The 24,602-nt window shown below is 45.7% G+C and overlaps 1 protein-coding gene across 2 annotated transcripts in view; it reads left to right on the top strand.

Annotated features, from left to right (window-relative positions):
* The window catches only part of XPNPEP3 (X-prolyl aminopeptidase 3), a 255,076-nt gene that overhangs the window by 74,382 nt on the left and 156,092 nt on the right, over positions 1 to 24,602 (top strand). For both annotated transcript variants that reach the window (XM_040359658.1, XM_040359657.1), the window contains exon 3: positions 10,426 to 10,836. In XM_040359658.1, coding sequence (XP_040215592.1) covers positions 10,426 to 10,836 — 411 coding nt within the window. The remainder of the gene's footprint in view (positions 1 to 10,425; positions 10,837 to 24,602) is intronic.

Raw genomic sequence — 24,602 nt, 5'->3', positions numbered from 1 at the left:
AGAGTTCTTTGCCATGAGGTGCCATGTTGAACTTTCAGTGACCAGTATGTAAGAGTAAGAGTGATAACACCAGGGAGAAATGGCTTATTAGGCCCAATTTGGACATTCTCACTTAGGGGTGTACTCACTTTTGTTGCCAGCGGTTTAGACATTAATGGCTGTGTGTTGAGTTATTTTGAGGGCAAATTTACACTGTTATACAAGCTGTACACTCACTATTTTACATTGTAGCTAAGTGTCATTTCTTCAGTGTTGTCACATGAAAAGATATAATAAAATATTTACAAAATTGTGAGGAGTGTATTCATTGTACTGTATGTTCAATAAGAAATTGTTACAATGCTTGTAAGTGGACAGGGGTAGGCTCTTGACATGTTTCTCAGGTAAACTGCAATCTGCTTCCCCAAATCATTTCATTCTATATGCACCATAAGTACTTACATATGATATGCCGACAGACATGTTATCGCCTGGACACTACAGGAGACATAAAATCACTGAAAATAATTCCTGCCTCACAAGGGCTATAGTCCTATAACATCCATGGAATAATTAAATCCAGCACTTAAAGTTAATCAAAACAACACCATTCCCAGCACCAATTTAAACTGTGTCCATGGGGAATTCTATTTCAAGTTGTAAGCATAAATATTTCAAGCACCACTCTTGGAATTCTAATTCTTCTGAGAAGTCCCAAAAATTGTAAGAAATATATCGCGCTGACACCCAAATACACAGCAACAGGCAAAATGCAAAACTTGTCATTATAATAAAATATGCAGCGCTAGTGAAAAAAATAATAAACAATAAACAATGCAATTTAAATTTTTTTGCTGTGAAAATGACAATGGTCCCAAAAATGTGTCAAAATTGTCCGAAGTGTCCGCCATAATGTCGCAGTCGCTGATCGCCGCCATTAGTAGTAAAACAAAAACAATTTATAAAAATGCAATAAATCTATCCCCTATTTTGTAAACGCTATAAATTTTGCGCAAACCAATCGATAAACGCTTATTGCGATTTTTTTTTTTTACCAAAAATATGTAGAAGAATACGTACGTATTGGCCTAAACTGAGGAAAAAAAAATGTTTTATATATGTTTTTGGGGGATATTTATTATAGCAAAAAGTAAAAAATATTGAATTTTTTTCAAAATTGTCTCTCTATTTTTGTTTATAGCGCAAAAAATAAAAACCGCAGAGGTGATCAAATACCACCAAAAGAAAGCTCTATTTGTGCGAGAAAAAAAGGACGCCAATTTTGTTTGGGAGCCACATCGTACAACCGCGCAATTGTCTGTTAAAGCGACGCAGTGCCGAATCGCAAAACCTGGCTTGGGCATTTAGCAACAAAATGGTCCGGGGCTTAAGTGGTTAACAGAATTTAACAGCCCCGCCCAGGGGGCGGTCCCTCCAGACATAACCCTCCTCACTGCAGCATGCAGCCTCAGTTTCGTTCTGCCTAGCAAGGAGAAGGACGTATGGCTTCCTTTTGGGCCCAGCGCCCTGAGGAGAAATTTTATTTTATTTTATTTTACCTTTTCTTGAAGAATCTTCTTTCAACTGAGACAGGCTGGATAATACAGATCCTTGTAGTCTACTCAGTCCGACCAGCAAGCGTGGGCACACCTTTGCAAAGAGGCTGGGCCTCCTACGACATACCCCATGACTCCTGGGGTGGCCGGTGAGCTTTGCTCCGAGGTCCACATATGACTGGGCTGTGGTGTTGTCTCACTCACAGTGGACCGGGCCGACAGCTACCTCCATTGCGGTTGTAGTTCTGTCAGGAATGCGTCAGCGAGTCCTCGCTCGGATGGGTAAGTACAGTTCCTCCCGCTTCGGTGGGTTGGTATGGCTGGGCATTCCTGGGGTTCGGGGGTCCTCTTCTCCCTTCCCTGCTCCTTTTCCCTGGCTGCATTGCTAACATTGCCGCTGTCAGGGGCAGGGCTGTGGAGTCGGTAGATAAATGTTCCGACTCCGACTCCGACTCCTCAGTTTTATGTACTTCCGACTCCGACTCCCCGACTCCTCTGTATTAATATGCGAATGTATTTTATACATTCCTTGAGGGAAAGAAACGCAACCTACCACAGGACTACTGGCTGGGAAGCCAACAGTCTACTGTATTGCACAGTTTAAGCAAAAGACAAACACAATGAAAACAATCAAGTGACTGGATAGTAGCAGCAGGCATAAACATCAGGAACAGGATCTTTACCAGTTCAAAAATACAAACCACATTATTTGGTTGTTTTAGAACAAAAACAAAGCTTATCTATAATGAACCAAAAACAAAATCTGCAAAACCTAGAAATGGTTTATATTAATCTTGAAATGTAGTTCTAGGCTTAGCAAATGCAAATCAATTCAATGTAGAGTTCTAAGGAAGAGAATTGCCTCTGCCAGATCCTCTTTCATAGAGGCTCTTAAGTCAGACTTTATTATTTTTAGTGCTGAAAATAATCTTTCGACACTGACTTGGGTGGGTGGCATTGCAGTAACTATTCTGGCCACATCACTAACGATCTCTGGATAAACAAGGATGGCTTCTTCAACAGTAAGTTTTGATGAGCGATCATACTTTTCAACTTCTTTTAGTGCTTTATAAAACTCCTGTTGGAATTTTTTTATTTGGACACTTACTGGTTCTCTAACATGCGTTCCCTGTAAAAGCAGAACACAACACTATGGAAAGTATAAGTATTGCAGCTCCTAATTGTGCGTTGCGTGCCATATAGTGAAGCACATGAAAAGCATGCTTCTTCACGGTCACTTAACGTGTTCGTTTTGCGGTTACGTGAGGCACTGCATGCATTGGTCTTTATTCTTACAGTAGAGAAGTCATTAATTATAACTTTTTGTGAATTGGGACATTTAAACTTGCTTTTTTTTTTTTTTTATTCCAATCTAAATTTAGTAGGAGTCTGAGTCGGAGTCGGTGCATTGTTTGCCGACTCCGACTCCAGGTACCCAACATTTCCCCCGACTCCGACTCCTCGACTCCGACTCCGACTCCACAGCCCTGGTCAGGGGGGAGGGGGCCTTCCTGAGGGGACTGTGTTATCTGGCCTGTGATTTTTCTTTTTTGTATGGGGCTTTCCTGTGAGGGGTTTTTCACTGTTAAAAAGCCCTAGGAGGCTTTTCCTGTTTAAACGTTGCATTTTGCCGCCATTTGGTACACAGGTCCCTGCAGATGCCGCACAGTTACCTCACGGTTCTTTTCCTCTCACACTGTGCTGAGAGCAGACAGCAGCGCTGGGCAGTCTCCTCCTGAGGTGAGTCTCCTGGGTACCCCTGATCAGTGCAGCAAGTGGGTGAGAGGCCCTGAAAAGAGGGCTCTAGGAGCTTTTGTTTATCTGTAAGGACAGGTGTGCATATTATACATACACACTATGTAAATATTATTAATATTTTGAGTCAGTATCTGGTTCCTTTCCCAACATGCTGGTGGTGGCAGCAGGTGTTAGTCCCTGGGATTCCCACAAAGGTTTTATTGTTAGCCCTGGACACGTTTGTGCCAGGGTGGGGGTGGACTGCGGACGGGCGGTAAAAGAGTGCCCCCTTCCCCTGTTATCCCCTGGGGAATGCTCTGTTCTGGAGCCATGGACCAGGTACCTGGGTAGTAAAAAAAAAAAAAAAAGCAAGCAGGATAAGGCATTTATGGGTGCGCTTCTCACTGCTGCAAGGGACTCTCTTAAGCTGGATAGTGCAGCTGGGTTTCTACCGAGTGGTCGGCTTTTTTTGGATCACACAAATCAGACCGCTTTGTGTAGGTTTTTTCCTTCTGTGCCCTTCTTTGATCATTTCTAAGAGACGGAATGAGAACAGCCGCTGAGTGCTTTTGTAGTCCCTCACCGCCGGGCGGTTCAGTGACCCTTTGAGGAGAGCCTTTTGAAAAGGTGGGCTTCTTCTCCGGTGGTGGACCCTCCGGCTGTCATGTATCGGTGACCACTCTCCCTATTGCGGGAACCCCCGCTTGTATGGATCTGACTGATAGAAGATCCAAAATACTGACCCGTTCCATGTTTACCATGCTGGGGTCTGACTTGCGGCCTCTACTCTGGGGTCTCAGTTGGCGCTGGCGCCATTTTATGGGAGGTTTTTCAATTACATTGAAAACTTCCATTGGCGGCCATTTTGTCGTAGCCGCGCTATGACGCAGCTTACATTGCGGTCAGCCATTTTCCTTTGGACGCGCTCTGAACACTCGGCGGCCATCTTGGAGTAGTCCTAGCCCCTAGTGCTGTATACAACTCACGGAGTGAGCATTTTGCACCAGACAGTGGAGGAGCACTGACTCTCTCCGGAAGTTATTAGGCTAGCGGACCAGCTGGTCCAGGGCCTCATATAGGTCTGTGATGCTTCATTGAATGCTGCGCCCTTGTTATCCAGGGCTTCTGTTTCCTCTCAGGCTGTCAAAGGCCCAGCTGGGGGACTAATCTGTCCCTGGGTGCGTAAGCCGATCACGCCGGCACCCAAATCCTGCTAATGTATGTAGCCTTCCCTCCCTGTCTCTAGGTGGGAGGGGGGCTTGCAGGTTCACAATTCGGTAAAACCTCCCTGCTCTCCGACCAGTGGGTCTGTGAGGTGGTCTCTTTGGAGTACTAGAGATGGTTTCCTCCTATCCACAGAACAAAGTTCTTTCCTTGTGTCTTCCTCTCCCGGCCCGTCGGTCTGCCTTGGGCAGTGTGGGACTTGCTAAGCTGCGGGGTAATTTTAGGCGATCAGGCTATGCTTCTCCTCGTGGTCGAGGAGGTTGCAAGGTCGTCCGATCTGGTTTTCAGCCGGCCAACGCCACGGCCGTGGCTTCGGTCTACCATCAGGCGGACTACTGGAGTCGCCAGATGCTAGACCAGGGCGACTGGTCTTTGTGCTTGGGGTGTTTCGGCTCCCTTGCAGGAGGTGTGCCTCACAGGGCATGGATCTCCTGTCCGCTCATCTCCACCACAAGGGTGTCGAAGTTAGTGGCCAGGTCTAGTGCTCTGGTACAGACGTGCAAGTCGCGCTGGTGGCCCTGTGGGGTCTGTATCTGCGACTTTTTGCCGTTCCTCTATTGTAGTTGCTTCCTTGGCTGCTCCACAGAGTGGAGGCTGAGGAGATCTCGATGATTCTAATTGCTCCAGATTGGTACGCCGATATCGGGCACCTGGTAGCAGAGGTACCCTGGCGGTTGCTAGGGCGGGAGGTCCCTCTGTCTTGAGGTCCCATACTTCCTCCTGTTGTACAGTCACTGACTTGCTCAACATGGCTATTGGAAGCCAGACTTTAAGTGACCGGGGTCTGTCCGACTCGGTCATCTCAACAATGCTGAGGGCACGGTAGTCTTCTTCCAGAGGATCTACCATCACACCTGGCAGGCCTACATCTCTTGGTGCGAAGGGATGGAGTGACGTCCACGGACATACTCGGTGTCCAGGGTCCTGCTGTTTTTACAGCCTGGAGTGGATCTAAAAATTGCTTAAAGCACCATTTGGGGGCAGTGTTCTTTCAGTTGCCTTTTTGCGGCCCGTTCCCTGGTGGGTCCCTTTTTGTGTGCAGGGGGTTTGTCATATACTTTCCCCTCTAGGCCCATCTCTTCCCCCATGAGTTTTGACTCTGGTGCTCTCGGTTCTTCAGGAACCTTCCTTTTGGAAACATCAGAGAGATTTTCTCTTGACACTATCTCAGAAGGTGGCCCCTTTAGTGGCCTTTCCCTCTGTTAGAGTGGTTTCTGAGTTGACGGTCTTGTCTTGCAAGCCGCCATGCTTGATCCTCCATAAGGTTTAAGTGGTGGTGCGCCCGCGACCTTCCATTCTTCCAAAGGTGGTTTTGGCCTTTCGCTGCAATAAGGACATTGTTCTTTCATCCTTCTGTCCTCGGCCGGCATGTCCTACGGAGGTTGCCTTTCATACTTTAGGGGTGGTACACGCTTTGCGGGTGTACCAGCATGCTATCGCTGCATTTCGGAGTTCTGACTGTCTTTTGTGTCGTCTTGTCCACAAAAGGGCCTGGCGGTCTCGTCGACCACCATTTCTCGGTGGATCAGGCAGGGCTGTCATACAGGCCTATGCTCTTAAGGGGCGGGCCCCCTTTCCGGTCACGGCACTTTCGACCAGGGCAATTGGTGCTTCCTGTTTTTTTTCCGACATCATGCGTCGGTCTCACAGGTGTGCGAGGCGGCGACTTGCTGGTCCTTTCACGCTTTTTCCAGAATTTAGATGGTAGCTGTGCATTTTCTGATGCTATTTTCGGCCACTAGTTTTTGCCGGCGGCTGTTTAAAGCTGCGCCTCCTCAGTTGAGGAGCTCTGCTTGTTTTGGGTGAAGTTAAAATTGTTTTTACTGATATATTTCCAACCCCTCGTTTTTGACACTGCTTGGAGACGTCCCACTTGTCAAGATTTAGGGAGCGGTGTCCGTCCATGGACGATAAGAGAAAATAGGATTTTTTGTACTCACCGTAAAATCCTTTTCTCTGAGTCCATGGACAGACACAGCACCCACCCCTCCTTTTTAGGTTTGTACTGCTTGTTACGAACTGAGGCTGCATGCTGCAGTGAGGAGGGTTATGTCTGGAGGGACCGCCCCCTGGGCGGGGCTGTTCAACTCTGTTAATTTAACATGTATTTAATTATCTAACATGTTTCTGCCTAGTCCTCTCCTGTAAACAGGGAACATAACCCACTTGTCAAGATTTAAGGACCTATGTCCGTCCATGGACTCAGAGAAAAGGATTTTACAGTGAGTACAAAAAATCCTTTTATCCAAGTCTCGGTGGGATATGTCTTTAGCCATGTATCGTGCAGTGTTCAAGGGCAGTTTCATTGGGCTCCCCTTTAATCGTATTTCTCCTAATTACACTCACTCTGCACATGCTTTGGATTTATCTTTTAGTCTGGTAAAGGGCTGAAGCAACTAATCAACATAATCATTATGAAAATCGTTAACTATTTTCATTATTGATTAGTTGGTTAGACAATTACAGAATGCATTATTTCTTTACATATCAGAAAATATAGTGCAGCACACATACAGCTCAGTACACCGTCCATACATGTCAGTAAGTGTCTGTAAATGTGTGAGGAACAATGCTTGATTAGGCAAGTAGTCCTGGGTAAGAGAAGGAAGTGATTTAAATTGATTCTAAAGGCATAGTTTTTTTTTTTACCTTGCTATATGGACACTCTATACTTTGCAGCTTGCAATAGGGGCACTCTGAAGGTAGGAGGACCCAAAATTGAGGGCTGGGGGACCATAGTAGTGGAAGATGGGGGCTGCTCTGTGCAAAATCTTTGCAGAGAGCAGGTAAGTATGACATGTTTTTGTTATTTTAAAATCTTATAATTACATTTAGTGGCAGGCCCGTCCATTAGGAGCCCCCTATCCATGCGTCCGGCCGCCCAATCTACATGCAGGGTGCCGAATGCATGGATTCCAATGGGGGGAGGGGGGGTTTGAAACATGTGATTAGAGCCAGGGGCTCGAATAGGCTTCAAAAAAAGGTGGACTCGGGGAGCAGAGCACTGCACTCTGAGCCCACCCAGTTGTGTGATGATAGCAAATGAATAGTCACTATTTTCACACTGAATCCTGTCAGCCCAGGGTGAGTGAGCTGGCAACTGGGGGGGGGGGGGGTATGGTGGTGCGGGCTTGAGCGACAGGGGGGTTCCGTTGTCAATTCCTTCTGCCGCCCCCCCCCCCCCCCCGCCTGACCGATGGAGCATCAGCCACCACGGTTTACAATCACTTTAAAGGCTCTGTGTAAGGAAGATCAGCATCTGAACCCAGAGAAGCTGAAGTCTGATAATATAAGGCATTACAATTAAATGTAAAGTAAAAGTTTACCAGTATGTAGTGGTGTGGGTCACACATGCAGCGCTCGCATCACTGGGCTCCACAAGGGCTTACGGGATGTGATGACATTATCTTCGGCACTGGTGTGTGCTATGTGATGACGTAATCCACTGCCTGAGACAGTGCAGGAGAGGTTATAAATACAGCTAATGGATTGTCTTCTTCAAGTCACCTGCCTCTGCAGAGCTATATGCACAGGCCTCAGATCATTTCTGTCCGCTTGGGTAATGTTCTCTTATGCATTATATATACATTATCAATTTTGTGCTGTTTCTTTCTTTTATTTAGTTCCATTATTGCAACTGATCAGGTATATTCTTTTGGGTAGGAGGCTCCTAGTCATACATGAGGTGGGACCATATTGGTGCAATCCCCCATTCCCCTGTCAACTGATTCTAAACCACACCTAATACAACATGTGAACTCTCTCAAACTTGTTGACTTTAACAAGATATGTGTCCTATTCTATATAACACTATATGCTAAAAAAAATTGTGTTATTTGTTGCGAGGAGGATAAGAAGATAAGGGGAACTGATTTTAAAATGCATCTCTTTTGGAAAGCTGTGGAACTAATTTTAACCATTTCAATATGTAGCACTTTTACCCCCTTCCTGCCTAGGCCAATTTTCAGCTTTCAGCGCTCTCACACTTTGAATAACAATTACGCGGTCATGCAAGTCTGTACCCAAACTATATTTTTGTAATTTTGTTCACACAAATAGATCTTTCATTTGGGGGTGTTTAACCACTTCAATACCAGGCACGTTCCCCTCTTGCTGCCCAGGACAATTTTTATCTTTCAGCGCTGTCGCTCTTTGAATGACAATTGCGTCATGCAACACTGTACCCAAACTACATTTTTATAATTTTTTTCCCACAAATAGAGCTTTCTTTTTGTGGTATTTGATCACGTCTGCGGTTTAAAATTTGTGCGCTATAAACGAAAAAAGACAGGCAATTTAAAAAAATAAAACTAATGGGCATTGATAGGCGGCACTGATAGATGGCACTGGATAGGCAGCACTGATAAGGAGCTACTGACAGGCATTACTAAGTGGCACTGAATTACACTTTGGTGGGGCACTGACAGGCATTACTGATGGGGCACTGATTGGCCATTTTTAGGTTGGACACTGGCACTGTTGTGGGCACTGATCTGCACTTTTATGGGAACTGATAGGCGTTTATAGAGGGGGACAGGCTGTCAGGTGATGGGCACTGATTGACAGTTGATGGGCACCTTTTGATGGGGGCTGTGCTGATAATCAGTGTGCTGATTATCAGCGCAGACCCCCTCTGACCACCTAGGTTCCGTAAATAACTTGTGATAGATGATATGTGACTACCTTTTGGGGGTCTGGGCTGCTACGACCAATTTCACTTCAGTAAGGGTGGGTTCACACTATTGCGAATTGGATGTGGGTTTCCCCGCATTCAATTCCTATGTCAGGAGATTGTGACTGGCTCTCTATGAGGCTGGTTCACACATCTCCAGAGCAGCCCTGGAGCGAATCGCACATGAGTCCTGTGCGTTTTCTGGTCCATTTCAGGTCCAAATTCGGCAAAAAATTCGGACTGCAGTCCAACTATCACTATTACGAAGGCCCAAAAGCAGGAAAAATATGGACTCAGTATTAGGAATACAGGCTGTGGCTTTTAAGTAGGTCAGAGAGCACTGCCCATGCCATCACAAGGGATGTTGTTCATCACTTGTGATACATAAACTTAAAAAAATGTTGTGCTTAATGTAAAACAATGTGCCCGAAGCTGCACCTACTAAACATTTGAATACTAGATGGTAAAAAAATGTACATACGTATAATAAGTGCGCATCCACACAACAAAGTAACCTCAACATGTGCAAATACAAATAAAACCAAACCACCATAGAATGTGCAATCAAATTGTCCAATAGTCATCATTCATCGAACATTTTTCAAATAGTGAGTTTATACATCGAATGTCCCAATAAAGAAAACGCCAACCATCCATCCATCCATCCATACAGGCTATACTTAACCCAATTAGTCCCTAGTTCAAATTAACCACTTTTGTAGAAGGCATCCTGCTTCCAGAGGACTGCTGGAGGCCGCTATGAGTGGTTCCTCATAAGAATAAATAGGGCCCTGAGGCACATGCACAGGATGAAAACACCGTGTGGACATTTTGAAAAGAAAGGTTGTGCAACTCTGGGCATGGCCACTTCCTGTAGAGATAAATATTGGACCCGATGGGCTCCACTCAAGCAGTTGGAGGCATACCGTAAGGGGAAAATCATCAAAGTGGACGGTTGTCCTTCAAAATGTACCCAGTAAAGATATTGCCCATTCAAGTTGGCAGTTCCCCATCATAAATGTCTTCTATGATATTTATTTTTTTCATTTTTTTCTATAAAGTGATGCAGAAATCCAAAAATTTTACATGATGATAATATGAGTCTGGAGTGCAAGCCATAGTTGTATCTTTTAGGTCGCAAAATATTTTATATATTTATATTTTGTAATGGGTGAGAACATGTAAGGCTGTAAACAATGTTTTACTAGTACCTGATGCTTACTGATTAGTTATTGTTTTCTTTTTTTTTTTTTATAGGGGAGGTCACACCTGGACTGACACAAACAGAATATGCCTTACGTCGTAACAAATTGATGGCTCTTATCCAGAAAGAATCTGAAATCCTTGGTGGATTAACAGAGCATGCTGTTATTGTTTTGGCAAATCCAACACTATACATGACAAGTGACATTCCCTTTCCATTTCATCAGCACAACGATTTCTTCTACTTGTGTGGGTTTCTAGAGCCAGAGAGTATCCTACTTTTACAGACTAAGCAAGGCCATGCATTACCATCTCATACAGCCACACTATATGTGCCACGCAGAGACCCTGGCCGTGAATTGTGGGACGGACCTCGATCTGGAGTCGATGGAGCAGTTGCACTGACTGGGGTAGACCAGGCTTTCCCGTTAGAAGACTTTAAACATGTAGCACCTAAGCTGCTTGGTATGTTGACCCTTTATTTGAAAGGAAATTTACAGTGTGTATACCAATAATTGATTTTGATGTTTTCTTTCTCGTACATCACGGGACACAGAGAAGCATAGTAATTACTATGTGGGTTATAGAGTCTACCTTCAGGTGATGGACACTGGGCACGTCCTTAAGGCAGGAAGTTCCCTCCCCTATATAACCCCTCCCATACCGGGAGTACCTCAATTTTTTTTGCCAGTGTCTAAGGTGTTGGTCACGAGTGAACATGTGCTCTGAGGAGCTCCACTGGAGGGATCCATGCTGGACTTAAAAAGCCTCCATAAAATCTGAATCTGTCCAAAGTGCTTCTTAGTCAAAGTGGATGGTACCCGGGCCCCGGTTGAGAAGAACGGGGTTTGGCCTGTAATGCTCCTCTTTTGAGGGCTGCATCCTGGGTATTCAGGGCTTTGGTCAATTTCCCAATACCAAAAGCTTACTGACAGGGTGTGATATGGGTCCAGGGGTGTGGTGTTCCTGTCCATGGACCCCGGTCCCTGAAGGTCTGCAGACTTTGCTCTCTGTGATGTGCGAAGATTGGGCTGTCTGTGTGTGCAGAGTCCTGCGGCGTTGGATCAGGTAAGTGAAGGTGCTTTCAGAACTTGGTTCTGAAAGTTTATTCCTTTTTGAGCCATTATGCTTTGCCTAAGCTGTCTGTCTGTGCCTCTCCTATCACTTGTCCTGGTAATGCTGTGGGGAGGAGGGGTGTCTATGCTTAGTCGTTTAGCCCCTCCTGTGCAGGTAATAGCAGGGAAAAGTTGTCCAAAAGTTTTGGCTACAAATTGTCTTACCTGGTCCACATGGTAGCTGCGGTAGCTCCAAACCTCGTGCACAGGCATGTTAGCGTCACGTGCGCGTGCACGCATAGTGCGTTTCATAGGCGCACGCGCGCAAGTATGGATAATTTATGCGCCTACGTCTAATGCACATGCATGGGGCTTCAGGTGCACACGCAGCAACATGTGTGCACGTGCGGCAACATGTGTGCGCGGCCTCGTAATGTGTACACAGCGGCTGCGCATGCGCGCAAGAGGTCTATCTCAGCTGTTCTCTATGAGGCTAGAGATTGCAGGACAGAGCAGGTCAGGTGACTTGCACCTAGTCCATAAAAGCTCAGTCCACCTCACCCATCCTGGCTGAGGGTGGACACAGAGAGTATTTGTGCACATGTTTTCAGTATTATACTACTGGATGGTGGACAGTGACATTTGCTTAAGGCGCATAGTGGGCTCTGCATCTTGCTGACCATCAAATAGCAGCGTCAGTGCTGGTCTATAGGTCCGCAAGTGGATGCAACTTTTGTTCCTTGGCTTTATTATGGCTAAAGGCTCAGGGACTAGAAGTTTTTTCCGTCAGGATCGAGGGGTAGCCATGGGGGCTAAGTACGCCCCCAGTTTGGCGAATCTCTTCATGGCCAAGTGGGAGGAGGACGTCGTCGTCGGTTGCCGAAGGCCCGAGGTAATGCTTTGGGTCAGGTATATCGACGACGTCCTCCTCCTATGGGATGGAGAGAGAGATGATCTAGACATATTCATGAGTTTTCTTAATGATAATGCAAGAGGTATCAGATTCACTTTTTCTGCAAGCCAGACCTTGGTCAATTTTTTAGATCTAAATATTGGCATAGTGGGTGACAGGTTTGTTACCAGCACATTTTTTAAACCGACAGATAGGAACTCGTTCATTCCTTTGGACAGTTGTCACTATGGTCCGTGGTTGAAGGCAGTCCCCCAAGGACAATATACTAGAATTAGACGCAATTGTACAGAAGTTGAAGCCTTTGACACACAGGTTGCCATTCTATCAAAAAAGTTCCTTGAGAAGGGTTATGATTCTACCACATTGGGTCAGGCGGTACAATCCGTTCGCGATGTGGACAGGGAATCCCTATTAAAGGCTCAAACTAAAAAAGAGAGGAATGCCTTCTCCTTGCCATTCATAACTACCTTCTCGGTACAACATCAAAACATTAAACGTTTGATTAGAAAACACTGGCATATATTACAAAGCGACCTTGTACTTGCACCTGTGTTACCAGCAAGACCGTCCGTTGTTTTTCGGGGGGCCTCATCTTTGGGAGCCAGTGTGGCCCCAAGTGTTCAGGACCCTCCCAGTGAGACCAGGATGTTTTGGCAAAATCTTACGGGCTATCACAGGTGCAAAAATTGCCAGGTATGTCATCTGAACAAATGCCGAGATCGGAAGATCTCTCATTTCTCCTCCACCAGTACCGGACGAACTCATGAAGTGAAGCCGTTTATCACCTGCTCTAGCAAGGGGGTGATTTATTTGCCCATGTGGGCTGCAGTACGTGGGGAGGACTAAAAGGGAACTTAAAGTCAGATTGAACGAGCACATAGCCAAGATAAGAAAGGGTTTTCCAAACCATTCGGTTTCGAGGCATTATGACCTGGTTCACCACAGAAACCCCGAAGGGACTTTGTTTGTGGGCATTGACAAATATAAGCCAAATTGGAGAGGGAGTTCTCTGACCAGGGAAATTTCAAAAACTGAAATGTCATGGATCCATAGATTGAGGACATACTTACCGTATGGCCTCAACGTGGACACTGACATCAACGCCTTCATTAACAATGCTTAGTCTGTGTAACGTTGCTTTAAGATCTTTAGTTAAACTGGCTTGTGTAGGATCCAGTGATTCGTTTTTACGAATTTAAGGTGAACATCGAATGCCTTATAAGTGGGAAGCTGGTCAATATTGATGAGCAGTTTTAAATGCCCGTTTAGCGGGAATGTTTATTGAGTTTTGAGCAGTTTTTAATTTTACTTTGCTTATGTTAATTGATGGTCTCCTGCTGGGGTTTGACCCATCGGGTATGTTTAATATAATACACAGGACCCTAGTTGTAGAGGTCATCCATATACATATTAAGAATGGATTTTATGTGATTTTTATATACACTTATATTTTTTAATTTAATTTATTGAATTTGGATTATGTATAGCCATGAAAGGTGGTGTCCCCAATTGCGGGTTCTTATTCCGCTTCCGGGACACAATACCACTATGCCTAGCTCTGAGAATTAACTGCCGTCATGTTTAGCCACCGTCCCACTATGGGCGGGGCTTCTGTCCCATCAACGAATCGCGAGTTGTTTTCTGTGTAGCGCACAGACTCGGGAGTGTCAGATGGGACGCATGCGTGAGAAACTCAGAACGAGGCTTGGTTATGGTAATATGGTCTAATCGCAAGTTTTCTTTGTGGGCGGGGAGCCTGACGCCGCGTGTGGACGCACGTGGTGTAGTCCCGCGCGGCGTGCAGACATACCACCACATAGAAATTTTTAATTGTGGTTTTTACCCTCGAGTCGTGACGCACTAGTCCCGCCTCCTGGATGGACCTTTGTCACGCCCCGCTCTGGGGAATGTTACACACACTGCGCTGGAGGTCCGCCCTAATTTGGGGTGAGACCTGCGGGTGACCAATGAGCGGTATGTTCCACTCGGTGGAACGCAGTGACACGGATGTAGGACTTTGTACTTCCGCTGCGCACGTGTGTGGAACGCAGAGCGAGGCTTGGTTAGTGTTATTGATAATGTTTGATTGTTAATTTGTCTTCTTTAAAAGGGGATGGCGCTGCATACCACTCGTGCCCCGAGACAAAGTGATTCTTTCACGAAACGTGTCGGGCGGAGCGAGTGACGTGCGGATGCCATCCCCCTCATCGCTATACACGAGTGGCTTTGTTCCTGGATACGTCCGGCCGGCGTTACAGGCCAATGCTGTTTTTTATCGACTTAAATGTGAGTTGTATATATGCTACATTCTGGTTTAAAATAAATCACCCAGATTTTATGCTATGTGGAGCTCTGTTTCTGTTTTTTATATCCACCGCTGAGCCTGGTATGGTTCTAGTTCCAGTGGAGGAGTCCCTACTCATTTAAAGCCTCACGGTTGAGTGATATGCTGATAGTGGTCCGGCAGGACCCTGATTTCTGGTAAGCAGCCGCATGCTTGGTGGTGGATTCACGTTTGGTGTCTAATATCATCATCTCTGCAGTTCACACGGGTGCCTTTCCTGCCACTGGAATACTTCTGGACTTATTACTTTGCCTCGATTTAGTTCGGACTTTTATGGACTTTATTTATCACTCCAGCGGTTTGGTTCACTATTTTGGTTGTGGGTGCTCTGCGGTGTTGTGATGCTTATGGTAGCAGTAACCTTTTAGCATTGTGCCACCGGGAGTCCCATATACCTTCCCACCCAAGATTAGGTTTTTTTTTTTTGGCCCCCGCACTTTGTGTGATTAACACAATTGTTCGTATATTAGAGTGTTACTATAGGTATATATAGCACATGCACTTGGGCTGAGGCCTAACTGGTTTGTTTGATATATTTACACTATTCGGTTTAGCGCAATTACCCCTTTTTTCTTTTCACATATTTTTGTTTATACACAATTTAATTGCTGCTTATTAATCCGACTTTTGATTTATCTTAGCGCAGTTGTTTCCAAATTTTCAGGGACTAGAAGTACAAAAAAAATCTAAGGGATCGCCATCAGGCTCGGAGGATCTCGGGCATGCTCCTGTGGCTATTTCCTCTCCTGATAAATTAGAGGAGGCCCAGGATGAACCATCTGCCCTTGTCCCGCCTGCTCCAGTTTTTGTAACACAGGAGGCTCTGGCCTCAGCTATGGGTGGACTGGAGCAAAGATTGGCGACCTTGATTGGGTCCTCTCTCTCCCCCTCTCCCACTGCAGAGTTCCTCATGGCGGAACAACTGTCCTCAGAAGAGGTTGATTTAGCCTCAGGGGATCAGGCATAGGGTCGCTCGGAGGTCTCGGACTCTGAGGATTCTACCCTGGGGGAACCATTTTCGGCGTCTCAGTCCGAAAGACTGTTGGTGCAGTCCCTCACTGAGATGGTCCGTTCGGCCTTCAAGTTGCCTCTTTTAGAGCCAGCATCGAGTTCAGTCTCTTCCTTAGGCTCTTTAAAAGCTCCTCAAGCTAACTCTTCCTTCCCAGTTCATCCCCTACTGGAAGGTCTTATCTATAAGGATTGGGAACATCCGGATAGATGTTTTTTTCCTCCTAAAAAGTTTTCGGTTTTATACCCCATGGAGGAGAGGTTCACTAAGAAGTGGGGTGTCCCCGCGGTGGATGCAGCTATATCCTGCGTAAACAAGACTTTGACCTGTCCGGCGGACAGCGTTCAAAGACTCGACAGACAAGAGATTAGAGACGCTGTTGAAAACCTTGTTCGCTACAGCCAGAGGGGTAGCCCAACCTGCAGTAGTGGCTATTGGTATTTGCCAAGCCTTAAAAGACCAGTTAACAGTGGTCTTGAAGGATATCCCGGCTCAACAGGCTCGGGAATTGGCTGACTTTCCCAAGGCATTATGCTTTGCGGTAGATGCTATCAAGGACTCCATACAACAGTCCTCCCGTCTCAAACTCTCTTTAGTTTATATGCACAGATTACTCTGGTTGAAGCTGAAACCCCTTGTAAGAAACTACTGGCAGGGTTTCCTTTTAAAGGGGAGTGTTTATTTGGGGATGATCTGGATAGTTATATTCAGAAAATTTCCAGTGGCAAAAGCACACTGTTACCAGTGAATAAAAGGTTTAGGGGTACCCCCTCCTTTAAAAAGTCTTCCTCTCCTATTCCTAGCACTTCCACTGCCAGGCAGTTCCGACGGCCTCCCGGACGGTTTAATGTGGGTGGAAAACCGCAAGGCCAGCCTCAGGCCTCCAAAAAACCTTGGAACCGTAAGCTGGCCAAGCCGGCATCTAAGTCGCATTATGAAGGTTCACCCCCCACTCAGCCGTGTGGGGGGAAGACTTCAGCTGTTTGCGGAAGCTTGGCAAGGGAGGATCCAAGACAATTGGGTCCTCTCTACCGTCTCCGAGGGCTACATGCTGGAGTTGCGCGAATTTCCTCCACCTCGCTTCTTGGCCTCAAGCGTCCCGAAAGACCCGGGAAAAAGAAAATCTCTAACATTGGCCTTGGATCATCTATTATCCCAAGGGGTCATCAGGGAACTGCCGCTGGAAGAACAAGGTTTGGGGTTTTATTCAAATCTTTTCACCATCCCCAAACCAAACGGAGATGTAAGACCCATTCTGGATCTCAAGGCCTTAAACCAGTTCCTAAAGGTCCGATCTTTCCGGATGAAATCGATCTGGTCGGTGGTTGCCTCCTTACAAGGAGGGGTACTTTTGGCGTCCATCGATATAAAGGACACATACTTACACATTCCTATCTTCCTCAACCATCAGAAGTTGTTAAGCTTCACAGTAAATCAACGCCATTTTCAGTTTGTGGCCTTATCTTTTTGGTCTGGCCACCGCACCTCGTGTATTCACAAACGTACTGGCCCCCCTGTTAGCCAATCTCAAGGCATATCTATAGTAGCCTATATGGACGATCTGTTGTTGGTAGATCGTTCAGTTGCTGATCTAAACTCAGCGTTACACAGAACCGTGAGATACTGTACCTGGAATCCATGGGTTGGGTTCTCAACCTGGACAAGTCAGCCTTGGTGCCTGTGAAAAGACTTGAGTATTTAGGTCTACTCATAGACACAGATCAAAGAAAGATCTTTCTACCCCAGATAAAGATTGATTCTTTAAGCTGGTTCAGTTGGTCAAGTCAAAGCGTCGGCCCTCCATTTCGCCTTTGTATGCGGCTGTTGGGGAAAATGGTAGCCTCTTTCGAGGCCATCCCATTTTCTCACTTCCACCCAAGGGGACTTCAACACACCATTTTATCCGCTTGGAACAAGAAAACCCAAGCCTTAGACCTCCCTATGTCCCTCTCCCGAACAGTGCGGCAGAGCCTTTGCTGGTGGCTAGTTCCCAAAAATTTTACTAAGAGGGAAGTCTTTTGTTCCCATATCTTGGCGGGTTGTGACCACAGATGCCAGTCTTCTGGGCTGGGGTGCAGTTCTGGAGGGGCTGTCTCTCCAGGGAAAGTGGTCGATCGCCGAGAAATCTCTACCCATCAATCTACTAGAGATTCAGGCAGCTCGTCTAGCCCTATCAGCTTGGACAGACAGGTTGCGGGGTCACCCAGTCAGGATTCAGTCCTACAATGCCACAGCTGTGGCATACATAAATCACCAGGGGGGCACAAGGAGTCGTGCAGCCCAAAGAGAAGTGGATCAAATCCTGATCTGGGCGGAAAAGTATGTCCCGTGCATATCTACGGTTTTTATTCCGGGGATAGACAATTGGCAGGCAGACTTTCTTAGTCGCCAACAGTTGCTCCCAAGAGAGTGGACTCTTCACCCCGACATCTTCCAGAGCATTTGTCAGAGGTGGGGAATACCAGATGTGGATCTCTTTTCATCAAGGTTCAATGTGTTTCCTCCGCTGCAATTATTACTCCGCCTCCTTTGCAGGATAAAGTCGGAAGAGAAACCAGTGATTCTGGTCGCTCCAGCTTGGCCCAGAAGGGCCTGGTACGCAGAAATTGTAAGGATGTCGGTGGGACATCCATGGACCCCTCCGCTTCGTCCAGACCTGCTTTCTCAGGGGCCAATATTCCACCCTTCCTTACGGTCTCTAAATTTAACGGTCTGGCTGTTGAATCCCATATCCTAAAGAGGAGGGGTCTCTCTAATTCAGTAGTATCTACTTTAATTAATGCCAGGAAGCCAGCGTCCAGGCTTATTTTTTACAGAGTTTGGAAGTCTTATGTGGCCTGGTGCGAAGCCAAAGGGTGGCATCCCCGGAGGTATCTCATTGGCAGAATTCTAGATTTTCTGCAGATGGGGGCAGACATGGAGTTGGCCTTAACCACTTCCCTACGGCCGTACGACTATTGACGGCCGCAGGGTGGTTCTAAATCTCTGAGCCGCCGTCAATTGACGGCAGCTCATTTCCGCGTTCCCCGCGCGCGCTCCCGAGCGCGCGGCGGGGAACTTCTGTACTGGCCGTGTCCCTCGGACACAGCCAGTCACAGATCGCCGTGAACGGCCAATCGGAGCGGCCGTTTCCTAGGCGATCTGTGCGGCCAATGAGAGATGATCTCATATGTTTACATATGAGATCATCTCTCATTCCCGGCTCTCGCAGACAGCGGTGCTGTCAGGGGAGAGAGGAGACGGATCTGTGTCTCTTGTACATAGAGACACAGATCGGTCACCCCCCCCAGTCACCCCCCTTCCCCACAGTTAGAACACTAATATTAGGGTACACATTAACCCCTTCCTCACCCCCTAGTGTTAACCCCTTCCCTGCCAGTCACATTTATACAGTAATTAGTGCATATTTATAGCACTGATTGCAGTATAAATGTGAATGGCGCCAAAAATGTGTCCGATGTGTCCGCCATAATGTCGCAGTCGCAATAAATGTCGCAGATCGCCGCCATAACTAGTAAAAAAAATAATAATAAAAAAATAATAATTCTGTCCCTAATTTTGTAGGCGCTATAACTTTTGCGCAAACCAGTCGCTTATTGCGATTTTTTTTTTTTTACTAAAAATATGTAGAATACGTATCGGCCTAGACTGAGGATAAAAAATGTTTTTTTTTTAAAAATTGAGCCATTTATTACAGCAACAATTAAATTTTTTTTATTTTTTTTTCAAAATTGTCGCTCTATTTTTGTTTATAGCGCAAAAAATAAAAACCGCAGAGGTGATCAAATACCACCAAAAGAAAGCTCTATTTGTGGGAAAAAAAGGACGTCAATTTTGTTTGGGAGCCACGTCGCACGACCGCGCAATTGTCAGTTAAAGCGACGCAGTGCCGAATTGTAAAAAGTCCTCTGGGCAGGAAGGGGGTTTAAGTGCCCAGTAAGGAAGTGGTTAAGCACCATTAAAGGCCAGATCTCGGCCTTATCAATACTTTTTCAAAGGCCACTGTCTACACATTCTCTGGTTAAGACCTTTTTACAAGGGGTGATCTGTGTTAATCCTCCAATCAAGACCCCCTTGCGTCCGTGGGATCTGAATCTGGTCCTTTCTGCCTTACAGAAGCAACCCTTTGAGCCTCTGGCTCACATTCCATTGGTCCTCCTGACCAGGAAGGTGTTTTTTTTTGGTGGTCATAACCTCTGCTAGGAGGGTATCGGAGTTGGCGGCCTTATCATGTAAGGAGCCATACCTAATTCTTCACAAGGACAGAGTAGTCCTACGGCCTCATCCGGCCTTCCTTCCTAAGGTTGTTTCAAACTTTCATTTGAACTAAGATCTGGTTCTCCCTTCTTTTTTCCCAGAGCCTAGTTCTGCAAAAGAGAAGTCATTGCATACTCTGGACATACTAAGAGCAGTTAAGATCTATCTTAGGGTTACTGTTTAGGTTCGGAAAACAGACATTTTGTTTATTCTGCCAGAAGGTTCTAGATGTGGACAGGCAGCGTCTAAGTCCACTATCTCCAAATGGATTTGACAAATCATTACTCAAGCCTATGGCTTGAAGGGAAAGGTTCCTCCGTTTAAGGTTAACGCACATTCCACTAGAGCGGTGGTTACTTCCTGGGCAGTGCATCATCAAGCCTCCATGGCTCAGGTCTGCAAGGCCGCGACTTGGTCGTCAGTCCATACTTTCACTAAATTTTACCAATTGGACATAAGGAAAAACAAGGAAGTCGCCTTTGGGCGCAGTGTGTTGCAGGCTGCAGTTTGATTCCTCATGTCTGATGGCGCCCGGGTTATTTTTTGGGGTCTCCCTCCTCTCATTAGCATTGCTTTGGGACGTCCCACATAGTAATTACTATGCTTCTCTGTGTCCCGTGATGTACGAGAAAGAAAATAGGATTTTTATAACAGCTTACCTGTAAAATCCTTTTCTTGGAGTACATCACGGGACACAGAGCTCCCGCCCCTCTTGATTGGGAAATTGGGACATGGGACTTATTACTTGCTACAAAACTGAGGTACTCCCGGTATGGGTGGGGTTATATAGGGGAGGGAACTTCCGGCCTTAAGGGCGTGCCAGTGTCCATCACCTGAAGGTAGACTCTATAACCCACATAGTAATTACTATGCTTCTCTGTGTCCCGTGATGTACTTCAAGAAAAGGATTTTACAGGTAAGCTGTTATAAAAATCCTATTTTTTTGGTTTAATATTTCTCAGTATTTGAATGAAACAATTTTTTTCCTAAACTATGTAAGTCATTTCAATGAAATTATGAAATAGTGCTGCACTACTGTATAAATAACCGATGTTGACAGTATTTCTACCACAACGCATAAAAGCAAAAACCTTCATATGCAGTATTATAAATCTTGAAGAAATATCGTTTGTGAAAAAATATATAATGAAAACAAACAGTCTCTCTTTATGATCCATGGCCAGTAGCAATCAACTTCGATCTTCCGTGATATTAAATCCCTGCAACCAATAATGTGCTCATATGAATACACTTAATGCCGCCTCAGTGCTCTCAGAACTCTAACTTCCAGAACGGCAATAATGCTCACATACCTGTGAAAGATGTGCCTAAAATAGTTGCTGGTTGTTAAAAGAGAAGTATGGGAATTTTTTTTTTTATTAATCATACTTACCTAGGTGGATGCAGCATCAGTCAGCCGCCGGCTCTAAGACTGAGAACCGAGCAATCAAACATTGCCGATCGCTCAGTTCTTAGTGCTCCCTGAGCAGAGAGCTGGTGGTTGTGGAGTGGGCGGAAATCACTCGCTCGCTGAGAGTCCAGGCATGTGGGCAGATCCCAACCATATGGTTGTGATCTTTCCTGAGCCTTGTCCGGCCCATTGAATATGCAGAGGAATCCGCGCCTAGGATGTACAAATAAGCTGCTGCCTCCCTGAGGGGTCTCAAATGAGACCAGAGAGTAATGTGTAATTATTGGGATGGTGGCGCTGCTAGACCCGACAATTGGGGGTTGAGAAGATTGTGGGTGTCCTTGGTGAACAAGTGTTGGGTAACCTGTATAAGGGCCAGCCAATGTATATGGATACCCTACAGCCACGCCTAATACCAATAAAGGCGCGTATAGGTTACTAATTATTTGGGTTTCCTCCAGAGGGAGGTACCCAATAGTGTTGGGAAAAAACACAAAAGTAAAACGTGTGGAAACAAAAAAACAAAAAACATCAAAAAACATACGGTACAGGTCAGGACCCTGTGCAGGTCAGTGGTTCAAAATCGACCCTAGTGTGAACCTCTAAGTGCCTCTGGGATTTATTGTGGATATCTCCACACACTTTTTATCTTCAATAAATGCAACATCCTTTGTTTTTTAAAACATATCACGCTATATGGACATCCTTCTTTTATTTTCTCGAGTGACATCTGCAGCACCCAACTCAAATCCATATCCAGTGTGCTTCCCACAGCTTCGGAGAAGCTGCAGCGCTTGAAAATCTGACATAGAGGGCTGTGTCACTAGGAGCAACCAAGGTACCACCACCCATCGCTATTTGCCCCTCTGGGGTGCCGACATCTGGTGAGTGGGGACCTATGAGGGGGAGCACAACAGTCACCGAATATTGATGTGAGAGGGAACAGCATCTTAAGTCACTATACAATCAATTTGTTACATCTTATCTCGTCCTGTTATGTTCATATTGACCATACTCCTCATCCTTCAGGACTAATTGAATTATTGTGTCCATAAGATCCACAATCTCTGAGGACTGCCATTGCCTTTGTCATTTATTTTTATCTTTATTTTTATACATATATTTATTTCACCTTTGGATACTGCCGTCCGTAACATATTGAGGATTGAAATTATTTATGGGTTATGGGTTTTGCTAGCACATCGGCGGAGGGATGGTGTGGATCTAGATCTCATCCATAGATCACAATCCTCAGTTTCTATCCACTGGTCTGCACAGTGTCCTGACCACTTTCACGTTAATATTTCCTACATATTGTGATTACACATAGGATTAATATTATTTTATACACATACATACCAGCTAGGAGGACCTGATGGTATGCTTTTGAACGTGGGCACTCACTGATATTGTACACTTTCAATCTGTTATGATACCCTTGGGAGCCAGCCTATATCAGGCTATCAGAGATTGAATCACTATTTTCCGAGCACATTTGAATTATAGTTTTTTTCTACACTTGGAGGTTCACACTAGGGTCGATTTTGAACCACTGACCTGCACAGGGTCCTGACCTGTACCTGATGTTTTTTGTTTTTTTGTTTCCACACGTTTTACTTTTGTGTTTTTTCTCAACACTATTGGGTACCTCCCTCTGGAGGAAACCCAAATAATTAGTCACTTATCTGGAAATAGGGTTTACACCACTAATGGGGTAACCTATACGCGCCTTTATTGGTATTAGGCGTGGCTGTAGGTTATCCATATACATTGGTTGTCCGGCCCATTGTCTGACATCAGCCGACAATGGGCTCTAGCCCGCTGTCTGCTGAAAACGGGTCACAGGAGTGCAAAAAAATCTGGGTTCTTTTGATCCACAGGAGAAGTATAGCCAAATGAGCTTTGACTGTACTTCTTCTTTTAAAGTGATTGTAAAGTCTCGATTTTTTTTCTATAGAAATAACACACATGTTATACTAACCTGCTTTGTGCAGTGGATTTGCACAGAGCAGCCCTGATCCTCCTGTTGTCGAGCCCCACCCCCTCTCTCTAAATGACTAGCTGACTTTGACAGCAGCGGGAGCCAATGGCGCTGCTGCTTTGTATCAGCCAATTAGGAGGGAGAGTCTCGGACGGCCAACACACTTGTGGACATCGCTGGACAGAGATGGGGCTCAGGTAAGTATTAGGGGGGCTGCTGCACACAGAAGGCTTTTTGTCTTAATGCATCGAATGCAATGAGATAAAAAAACTTCAGGCTTTACAACCCCTTTAAGCAGTACCTGACTATTTGAATGAAGGTGTTCTGTAAGACTTTTTTGACATGGGCAAGACATCTGGGCTGCATGAAAAACAGAGATGTAAAGGGACCACGCTTTACATTTCCTGGAATCACCGCTATTTTCACTAGGGGGACTCCAGTGGACAGGAGGTCTTGTGGTATCCAGTCCGAGGCATGGAGAGACCCTGATGGTTTATACACATGTGAGTTATTGCCGTTCTGGAGGTGAGAGTTCTGAGAGCACTGAGCTGGTACTGAGTGTATTTATATGGGCACATTATTGGGTGCAGGGATTTATTATCATGGAAGATCAAAGTGGATTGCTACTGGCCCTTAAAGTGGTAGTAAACGTTGTACTACCACTTGTACCAACAGGTAAGCATATAATAAGGCTTGCCTGTAGGTACTGTGAATATTTTAAACTTGCACAGTTTAGGAGATATTCAGAGTACATGCAGCTGATGACATCTGAAGGTCCGGCTTACCATGTCGGACCTTCAGAGCCCGTGCCAGAAACGGCGGTTCCTGCGCACTTGTGTGGGAGTGATGCCATCTCGCCCCCGGCTACTCGTGTAGCCGGAGGCTGCGAAACCAGAAGGAAAACTGGGGGAAGGTGTCAGTCGTCTCAGCGGTGACATCGCAACACGGGATGGCTTTTTTCTAAGGTAAATTTCTCATAATGTGCTAATAAGCGATGCATAAAAGCACATTATGACATTGCCTTGCAAGAATTGTTCTTTTTAACCACCAGCGGTTTACTACTGCTTTAAGAGATCACGGATATTAAAGTGATTGTAAAGTCTTTTTTTTTAGGTAAAATTAACAAGCGTGTCATACTCACCTGCTGTGTGCAGTGGATTTACACAGAACAGCCTGGATTCTCCGCTTCTCTGGTCCCTCTTCAGTAGGCCGACCTCCTGTTGAGTGCCCCCACAGCAAGTACTGTAGCTTGCTATGGGAG

This window comes from Rana temporaria, chromosome 7, assembly GCF_905171775.1.
Source record: "Rana temporaria chromosome 7, aRanTem1.1, whole genome shotgun sequence".
NCBI lineage: Eukaryota > Metazoa > Chordata > Amphibia > Anura > Ranidae > Rana > Rana temporaria.
Note: the sequence above shows the minus strand (reverse complement) of the source record. Positions and strands in the feature narration are given on the sequence as shown.